This window comes from Rosa chinensis, chromosome 4, assembly GCF_002994745.2.
Source record: "Rosa chinensis cultivar Old Blush chromosome 4, RchiOBHm-V2, whole genome shotgun sequence".
Classification (NCBI taxonomy): domain Eukaryota; kingdom Viridiplantae; phylum Streptophyta; class Magnoliopsida; order Rosales; family Rosaceae; genus Rosa; species Rosa chinensis.
The window spans coordinates 42,126,471-42,136,920 of record NC_037091.1 but is presented as its reverse complement, the minus strand read 5'-3'; the positions used below and the strand labels follow the sequence as shown (position 1 = coordinate 42,136,920).

The 10,450-nt window shown below is 36.7% G+C and overlaps 1 protein-coding gene across 1 annotated transcript; it reads left to right on the top strand.

Moving 5' to 3' along the window:
• The first annotated feature begins 1,651 nt into the window (after positions 1 to 1,651).
• Positions 1,652 to 5,500, top strand: LOC112199329 (G-type lectin S-receptor-like serine/threonine-protein kinase At1g61500). Its single transcript, XM_024340360.2, has 7 exons — positions 1,652 to 3,026; positions 3,139 to 3,246; positions 3,454 to 3,650; positions 3,750 to 3,960; positions 4,586 to 4,823; positions 4,889 to 5,039; positions 5,136 to 5,500. Exons 1-7 carry the CDS (start codon positions 1,652 to 1,654, stop codon positions 5,436 to 5,438), a joined length of 2,583 nt encoding a protein of 860 aa, XP_024196128.1. The 3' UTR covers positions 5,439 to 5,500.
• Positions 5,501 to 10,450: the final 4,950 nt, after the last annotated feature.

The window sequence follows — 10,450 nt, the reverse complement described above, 5'->3', positions numbered from 1 at the left end:
TACAGTTTCATTGAGCGTCTGGCAAAATTACCAAATTAAAGCACAAATATCACTAGAGGAATTCGCTTTTGTTAAAATGTCCGAGAGAGGGTACCACGTGAGATGTCGAGAAAGTGAATAGCATGCGTGTAAATTAAGACGAAATATTCCACGAGTTGCTTCAAAGTATCTTCGGCTTTTTTCATGAAGCTATTACCGGATTCGCAAACGCGTAGAAAGACTTTTGACATTGGAGTCCCTGCTCCCTAGTAAACCAGTCGGAGTTTCTTGAGTTCACAAGGAGTTTCTCGAGTTCACAAGTCGGAGTTTGACAGACTTGACGTTGTTGATTTCAAGTCGAGGTGGAAAGACTAGGCGTCGTTGATTTCACTCTTGGAATCTTGGATAGTGAATGCACTTGCTGCTTCAGTGCGTTGTCGATGAACTCTGCCCCACAAATGGACTGAATTGGAGAAGAACGTGTTATTTTTTGATTACTTAGACAAAAACCATGCTGTAGTGTAGTCCCACATAACAAAAAAAGTATTCTCTAGTGTTGATGCTTTTTAATTTAACTCCATACTAGTGGTTGGCTCAAGCGGAATATTGTGACGCTTGTATGGGCCCGACAAAGTTATGGTAACTTGTTGATTGTTCTTACAATGGTCGATGATGGGACGGTGCAATTTCTGGATCTTTCTGGCCTTGAACCCTAAATTTTAGGGCTAGGTCGAGCCTAATTAAAGTTAACAAAATTTAGAGCCGGGTAGAGTAGAGCCGGAGCTTAAATATGCTAATTCTTATCCGCTCGAAAAGCTCTAGCCACTAGGGCTGAAAGGGCCGGCCCTCCAAAAAGGGCCAAATATGGCTGAAAATGGCTTTATTTTGTTTAATAAAAAGAAATATATTTTTTTTCTTCTTAAAATGTGGCTCGATAATTATATAGTTAATACAAGACTCATTAATTTTGTTGATCATATTTAATACACACACACACATACATACCTATATATTGGAATTAACTTATAACATTTACAAATATTAGTTAAGGTTGTAATATTCAATTAACTATGTCTCGAAATCTCCCAAAATAAATTGTTGTTTAACAATGAAAATAAAAATTAAAGAAAATAAAGCGTAGGAAATCAATTACAAAGAAAGAGATAAGTTGTATGTTATAGAAAAAACAGAAACATAATTTAAAAAATAGAAAATTATTAGGGTCTAATTGGGCGGGCTTAAAGGGCCGGACCAAGATTGGCCTTGATGGGCTCAAACGAGCCGGGTCGGGCTTCATTTACATGGCCCATACTCTACCCTATTTGAGAAAGGGTCGGGCTTCAGCCCCATGGGCCGGGCGGGCTTAGGGCCAAATGATGACCCTTATCCAGAACTCAAGACGTACTCTGTTCTTTGAGGGATGACTTTGGAAGCATTTGTCACCTTTTTTTATTTTTATTTTTTTATGAGAAGATCAGAAACATGTGATGCAAACCCCATGTCATTTGTCACCTTTGTCCCCAAGTTAGGCACGGAAATTCACAAGCTTCAAAATGTATCTATTTGATATTGACGGAAGTTTGAAAGCAATTGAACTTGAGCACTATAAGAGGAGCATTAACTTAATGTCCATTATTCATTATTGTTTGACATGCAACCTATTGGGATGCCAATGGATATTAGAACCAGAAGCTTTTGTGCTTTACATGGCTCCATGTTCTTCTTCCTTTTGATTTTCATTTTCAGCTTCCTTCCATCACGTTATCACTGTGCTGAAGTTGATGGAATAACTCTTTCCCAACCGTTAGCGCAGGGACAAACCCTAGTTTCCCCAGGCCACATTTTTGAGTTAGGCTTCTTCAGTCCTAATAATTATGCTAACAAGTATGTGGGGATATGGCACAAGGATATATCTCCGCGAAAAGTTGTATGGGTGGCCAACAGAGAAAATTCTCTTGCAGCTACAGACAACTTGGCGAGCTTGACTGTTAGCAGCAATGGGAATCTGATGCTTGTTGATGGGAAACAGAAGTCTATTTGGTCTACCAATGTTCCTTCTTCGGTGTCATCATTGAATACAAGTTCAGTTGCTGCAGTTCTTTTAGACAATGGAAACTTTGTTCTCAATGATCATATGGGAGCTGAGTTATGGCAGAGCTTTGATCACCCTGGTGACACAGTCCTGCCAAACATGGTGTTGCGTTACAATAAGTCTGGAAAGGGGAACTTCTTGATTTCTTGGAAAGCAGAAAATGATCCATCACCAGGGAGATTCTTGCTTGGATTGGCGCCACAGACACCGTCACAAGTCTTCATTTGGATCAATAATGGATCAAATGATTCACATTCAATTCCTTACTGGAGAAGTGGACCATGGGATAAGTCGAGCTTCATTGGTGTACCAGAAATGGATCGTCGATATATAAATGGATTTAGTGTAGATGATAACTTAAAGCAGGGCACACGAGATTTTTCTTATAGTTTATACGACAAACCTGTGGCATACATATACATATCTCCAGAAGGAATAGTGAGGCTTAGATTTTCGAAGAATGATGGGAAGTGGTATGTTTATTGGCAGACACCTAAGAATCCATGTGACATTTATGGAGCTTGTGGACCATTTGGAATTTGCAAAGCTTCTGCATCTCCAATCTGTAAGTGTTTAAAAGGCTTTGTACCAAAGTCAAGTGCGGAATGGAGCAAAGGAAACTGGACAGGAGGGTGTGTGCGGCAGACCAAATTGTTTTGTGAGAGACAAAGAAATAAGTCAGTCTCATCAAGAGGAAAACAAGTTGATGATGATGGGTTTTGGAAGATGGTGAAGTTGAAAATACCAGATTCTCATGAGTTCATTACTGCTTTCAATGCTGAAGAAACGTCCAACGATTGCAAATTACGGTGTCTAAACAATTGTTCTTGCCTTGCTTATGCATTTGTTAATAATATAGGGTGTTTGGTGTGGTCCAAAGATCTTATTGATATACAGCAGTTTTCATCTTCTGTCGGAGTGGATCTTTATATTCGCCTAGCACGCTCCGAACTAGGTAGCTGATAGTAGTGCTTGCACAACTCTTACAACAGTATCTTTTCTTAGTTTTCTGTTTCATGCTTGTGTTTGTATTGTAAGTTCATTTTTTCTATTTTCTTTTTTTTCAGGTGAAGGAAAGCCAATAAAGTTAATCGCCAGCCTTACAGCTATTGGTTTTGTGAGTATCTTGGCAGCGATAGTATTCAGTTTTTACAGGAGACGAGCTAGCCAGAAGAGTAAGAGACAAATGAATTCATGCATTAGCACATTATCACTCCCCTGCTTTCTTTTCAAAAAAAAAAATGAAATCAGTATAACTGTATAACTTTCATTAATAACTTCACAGCATGTTTTTGTTTTGTTTATTAATTGGCATCGGAATGTTGCCTTGTTGTTTCGCTCCAACTCAGTGTTTGATGTTATAATGTTATATATGCAAACAGGACAGATCAAACTAACAACACAGAACTTTGAATCTACTGGTATGATTAAGAGTTCAAGAGATGGTCTCCGAGAGTATATAGGAAAGCATAATCCCTCAGAGCTGAAGATATATGATTTTGATAGCATACTAATTGCTACAAATAATTTCAGTCTTGCAAACAAACTTGGGCAAGGAGGATTTGGCCCAGTTTATAAGGTACTTTCTTTCTCAAGGATACTATATATCTAACATTTTGACAAGTACAAGAAACAAACCTGACTTCAGTTAATAAATAGTGGAGCTCGTGATTTTTAGGGTATGCTACAAGATGGGAAGGAAGTAGCAGTGAAGAGACTATCCAGTAGCTCAGGACAAGGCATTGAAGAGTTCAAGAACGAGATGCTGTTGATCTCCAATCTTCAACATAAAAATCTAGTTAGGATAATGGGTTGCTGCATTAAAGAGGACGAGAAGTTACTGATTTACGAGTTCATGCCAAACAAAAGCTTGGATACTTTTCTATTTGGTTAGTTTTAATAGTATTTTATGCATGTTCAGCTGCAGTGCAAAACTCATCTTCACCTATTCTTATTTCAATATTATCTTTCATCTCTTTGCTGTTTGTAAATGTCGAACTTTGGGTAACCATGAAAATTTCTTTGAAAAAGTAGGATATCACTAACAAGAAAAAGATTAGGTAAGTCTGAAAAATTGAACCTTAGCATAATTTGGTTTTTGGAATCACAACTGCATACTCACATAAAGCTATGAATGGAGTCACATGAAATATATTACCAAGAGACAAACTCCATCAGTCACTACTTTCTAGGTCTATATACGTACTATCAGATATTATATATTGAATGTGGCTGTCAAAAATAATGCGGATAACTATTAGATATTGAATGTATCTGGACAATATAATCTCGGCTGTGTGTTCAGTTCAGAAATCTATGATGCATTCACTACTACTTTTCATACAACTGTGTATGCATTTCCTAACAATTAAAAGAAGGCTAGAAATCTGGTTTTAACAAAGTTTTGAAATGGTAGCAGTCTTATGATATTTCACTGTAACATACATGGGAGTCGTGATTTATAAAAAAAGCATTACTGATTACACTAACTAGGTGTGTTGATTATTTGATCAGATACGAGGAAGAGAGCAGTGCTTGATTGGGTGACACGCTTTAATATTATTCAGGGTGTTGCTAGAGGGCTTCTTTATCTCCATCATGATTCGTATGTGAAGGTAATACATAGAGATCTGAAAGTCAGCAACATTCTCTTGGATGAGAAAATGAATCCAAAAATTTCAGATTTTGGATTGGCACGAATAATTGAAGGAACACAAAGTCTAGAAAATACTCAAAAAGTTGTGGGAACACGGTAAGAATCATTTTCTCTAATCTCAACAGTTGAATTAGTTACATACTAATTAGTTTGCGATGCAGTGGCTATATGTCTCCGGAGTATGCCATTGGGGGAATGTTTTCTGAAAAATCCGATGTCTACAGCTTTGGGGTTGTGGTCTTGGAGATTATTAGCAGCAAGAAGAATACCAGCTTCTATTTATATGACCAACAGCTAGGCTTTCTAGCCTATGTAAGTTCGCACTCTTAATTTCTAATGTAAAATGTGAAGTCATGAGTGCGCTATGTCTTTCATATAACTTAAACCATATATGTGAACCTTTTTCAGGCATGGAACTTATGGAATGAAGGCAGAGGGTTGGAATTGGTAGATGAAATATTGGGCAATTCATATTCCTCATTGGAAGTATTTAAATGCGTGCATATCGGGCTTTTGTGTGTACAAGACAATGCTGTGGATAGGCCAACCATAGCGGATATAGCTTTGATGTTAACTAGCGAGAAAGATGGTCCACAACCTAAGATGCCTGTATTCACTATCCAAAACTCAGCTTATCATCCTCAACCACACTTTGAGAATACAAATTCCTCCAAAAATGAAGCTAGCATTACAATGATTGAAGGACGATAATTGATAGCAAGTTACCCCACAGTGCAATGCCTTTAGGTCATTCTCAAGGGGTTCTTATACATATTGGGGGTTTTTTCTTTTTGGTGTAGAAAACAACCTATTTCTCTTGGGTAGGTAGTACATGAAGGTTTTTCGATAAAGAAGATGCACCTTCGATCATTCATGTTTTTACACTTAGTATTGACAATTATATATACAAAAATTATGTCTCCAAAACGTGATACCTTTTTGTCGAAGAAATTTCATCCTCTGAAATTAGTTCCTCTAAATTGTTCACAACAAAACTTGATATATATTGTTGAGTCACCACGGATGGCTAGGCTTTTGGAGTATCACTGCAACATTGCACCATTGCACCAGTTGTCCATACCCACAATTATTTGCTTGTGTTTTTACTGCCGTATGAGATTAAAACTCAAGTAAATATGTGATGTTAATTGTGGATGCCAATCATTATAGATTAGAAACTGAGTCAATTACCCGTCAATGGCGGCTTGTTGGGTCTCCGGTAGGGGTCCTATACTCACTAAAAGTATACAACTTGTCCAAAAGCCAAAGCATTTTGCTTTCACTTTTCTTGACTCCTTTTAGGTATTGAAGAAACTCTAAATTTGAGAACTTTGCAAAGTTTCAATCTTTTACATCTAGTTCTGCTTCTACACCTATTGGGTTTTCCAGCTATTTTTCATGATGATGATGGTGATGGGTGTTATCATTTTTTCATGTAGAGATTGATTGGTTTTAGTTCCAACAAAGATTGATTGGTTTTAGTTGAAGGGTTGGGGAAGAAAAGTCATGGGAGATATTTACTAAGAACGTCCTGCATGCTCCGAGTTTTCCACACATGTGAGGTGCACGTGACAGTTTATTAAAGTTTAAATGTACATGGGAAAGGCTTGGCCTGTTCCCAGTGTCTAATTAGTTTGCCGAGTGGGTCCCAGTGAGGTGGCAAAATGTAAGACACTCAATTTGTCGGCTTAGAGCAACTCCAACAATAGGGTTCAAAACCATATTTTGTTGAATTATAGGACTTTTCATCTTCAACAATGTTTTGTAGGGGGAGTTGATCCTAAAATTATAGAACTTGGGTTCATCCCAAGTCTTATATTTGAGACTTTTCCAAGACTAGGACTCGGATACTGTTCATGGGGCCCAGCAAATGGGTTATTTGTTTTTACTCAAATTGGTCCTATTTAATCTGACGGCTCAGATTTGAGGAAAAAAAATGTGATCAATGACTCTTATTAAATCAACGGTTATTATTTCTATTTTGTTCCAAAAAAAATTAAAAAATTACCAGAAAATTGAGGGAAAAAAAATATACCCGTTGGAATAGTAAATTGTTGGAAATTCTATAAATACCAACCTATTCTTTTTTATTTCCTCACACCAATATCTCCATCTCCTTCACAATTTTTCATTCATTCACCCATCTCCTTCACACCAAATATCCTCCATTCATTTAACAAAAAATTAATTAAATGAAAAGAATAATTTTTAAATATTATGATAAAATTAAAATTAATTTTTTTTTATCTTATTTAACTAGATTAACATACTTTTAATATAATATTCATCAACATTATACTCATATTATATTTTAATCAAGACACTACTCCATATAGCACCTCATTGTTGGAGATGAGAATTAAGTCATATATGAATAGTGCAATAAGGGCCGGGGTGCTAAAATGAGAATAGCACCCCCTAATAGAACCTATTGTTGGAATTGCCCTTATAGGATCACCAATCCATCACCTCTTCCTCTCTAATGTTCTACAAACAAATCCAGAAACAGAAGGAAATGAATCCAGTGAGGTGCTCCACCTGCTCACTGCGTTAGTTCTCCTCTTCAATGGAATCAGAGGTGACTGGAGCAGCGACCACTCGAAGCCCTCTGGCATCATAATCCCCGACGTGATGTCTTTGGAGGAGACACCGGTTTGAGGGTCATTAAGAGATGGGAGGACGTACGGAAAATAGAAGAAGTGTTCGACTGTGCTATCTTTGTAATGCTTGATGAGATTGGGGACCTCTGAAGCTATCTCTCTTTGGTGGTGGAAGCCACTGGAGGAAAAAGATAAGAGGGATGGATGAGAAATGGTTAATGGATTGGTGTAGTAGAGGTGGCTGGCTATCAAATACCACTGGTTAATGAATTGGTGTAGACTTGTAGTAGGAGTGGCTATCAATGGAGGAGGGTTTGGTCATGAATTCTAGCGTACAAGAGAGACTGATCGGAGCAGCGTGTTTGAAATTAAGACTGGCGTGCATTAACGATGGGATCACTCCTCTCCCCTGAGACCCGCATTCTGGATCGATCGATCCCGATCGTGGTGCGTTGGCGAACTGGATCGCTGTGTTTGGTGATCTGATATTGAAGTTATGCTTACCCAAGATATCTTCTGGTGCTATTGAAGAACATTTATTTCTTCCTTGTGATTAGATTACGTTCGTCCTCAACGCAGAAGTTTGATGACTCCCAAATCAGTCTTCTGACTTTCTCACGTCTCTTTTTATATGTTTCTTTTTAATTCAAATTTAAAGGCATCATTATCTTCCTCTCTTTCATATATTGGTCATTAAATTCTTTCTAATTATTGTTATTTGTCATACACAAATTCAGTTAATTGGTTCTTTCAGTAAAACTTTCTTTAATTGGTCAATGACTTATTAATTTACTAAATGTTATAAAGTAGAGAGAATATGGAGAGAGAATAGTAAGGAGGAAGTAGAAGTATTCTCATTCAGTCTCATTAGCCTCTTTTATATAGAGGTATGATTTACATCAAAGTACATAACTAATGAGTATTTACGTGGACAGCCATATAAATAATAATATTTACAACACTCCCCCTTGGATGTCCACTAATGAATGATGATATTAGACGCGCTTATTGTTGCCTCGTTAAAAACCTTGCCAGGTAACAAAAACCCAGTGGGACAAAAATAACCCTGGTCGAAGGACAAAAAGAGCACAACGCGCATATGTCCTAGGTAGCATGCTTTTGGATGCTCCTCCTGATGAGAATCTCCCCCTGATTGTTGCAAGCCTTAATTATGTGTGCGATAAGCTACATGTACCATGTATAGTGGTTTGATGTGTCTATCACTGAAGTGAGACCACGTGTGCTTTGCATATAGGGGCTCATCACAAATTTTCATACCTGAAAAGGTTAAGCAATACCAACAAAGCTAGACGATTTTCAATAAGTCTTACCTCATATAATAAGGTTAGAAACAATCTCATATGCTCAAATTCATTCACTAAGTAATAGCTAAACAATATAAAGAAATTGACACATTTAACTTTGTATAGCTTAAAACATTGAAAATCATTATGGCATGCCTAGCCATACACATCAATATCTTTGTGTATTGATATGTCTCATATAAGCTCTTCAAGAGCTCTAAATAATTCATAACTTTGCGAAAGTTAGAATATGTTGCAACATTATAATCATAATTCGAATTTGATAGTAGTCTCGTCATAGTACTCATTAAGGCAATTTAGATCTCGTTGACTAGAACGAAATGAGTACATATGAGCTAGCTTTAGACTCTTTGATTCCATTAGTGAGCTTCAGGCTCTTTCAACTTTTCATGGACTTGCATTTGAATCATTCATGTATTTGAATCCCTTGAGGATTTGATAAGAAATACACTTATTATGACACTTTGCTTTTGAGATTTTGCTTTTAGCAATGTGTCTTCACAATATATGATGACAAAGTGCCATAAATCTCTCGTCAATATAACAGCTATATGTAACACTGTACTTATAGAAAATTGTCATTCATATAAGGGAAGATATTCATAATCTCATGTCTCTATAAATAGACATTGTGTCATAGTGATTTATCTTCACTTTTGATAAATAACCTTTTGTACGATGTAGGGTTAAAGGTCCAAGTATTTCATCATGTTTCAAATATTCAATTTCATTGGAATTGCCTCTTTCCAATTTGGCCAATAATATACTTTGTCGACATTCATGGTGAAACGTGGTATAACATTCATACAGCCCTTAAAGATTTTTGATAGCTACCAAATGTAAATTATCATCGATGATTAACAATCATAGATCCCACACATTCTTACACTAGGCCAAAAAAGTGAACAGACAACGGACCAAATTCGTTGTGTGATTTGGACAATTTCCGTTGTGTATCGGAGCGTTGTGTGATTAAAAATCACACAACGGTGGAAACCAGTTGTGTGAATCACAAACAGTCAACACTTATTTTGTTAAAACCGTTGTGCCTTCTCTCGGCAGATGGCAGCCACAGTTGCCGCGCAGTCATGCTGCACATGTCATTGGCATCATTCACACAACGAAAGTTGTTTCCGAGCCGTTGTATGAAAGAAAATCAGACAACTGCATTTTATTTTATCTGTTGTATGAATTATCCTCACACTTCACTTTTGGAAATTTTATTGTTGTGTGTTAGTTTTAGATAACGTATTCTAGTTATTACAGTTGTGTGATTGTAAATCAGACAACGTATGTTTGTTAGAACCGTTGTATGTTATATAAAGATTCATTGTGTGAACATCCAAATTGTTACTTCAGACAACATTATTAACATAAGAAATTATGTTGTGTGATAATCATCTTTTCTGGATTTTGTGCATTGTTAATAATGCTCCATTTTACCTAATGAACAGTGACTAATTGTGTGAAGTTTACTATACTAGAAAAGCTACCCGCGCTTTGCTGCGGCGAATTTGCTGTAGAATTTGTTCTTATCAACAAATTAGACTGATGAAATACAAAAAGGAAATTATTATATATTACTGAAATTGTGAAACAGTTTTTACATACTTTACATTTTAGTTCAAGTGCATTGAATTGGAACTGGTACAATCTTGCTAGCTATACAAAAATGTTATATATAAGTTAATCAAACAAAAGCTGCTGCTTCAGGTTGTTCGATATAGTAAGTGCTCCAATTGTTGAAAAGGTGATTGTTTGGGTTGCAGCTGCGGAAGATGTTGGAGTTGGTTAGCAA

What these genes read in the sequence shown, in the direction of transcription:
- LOC112199329 (XM_024340360.2), top strand. Translation starts at nt 1,652, where the DNA reads ATGGATATTAGAACCAGAAGCTTTTGTGCTTTACATGGCTCCATGTTC. An exon ending in GAGACGAGCTAGCCAGAAGA is followed by an intron (nt 3,247 to 3,453) that starts GTAAGAGACAAA and finishes ATATGCAAACAG; the next exon opens with GACAGATCAAACTAACAACA. An exon ending in CTTGGATACTTTTCTATTTG is followed by an intron (nt 3,961 to 4,585) that starts GTTAGTTTTAAT and finishes TTATTTGATCAG; the next exon opens with ATACGAGGAAGAGAGCAGTG.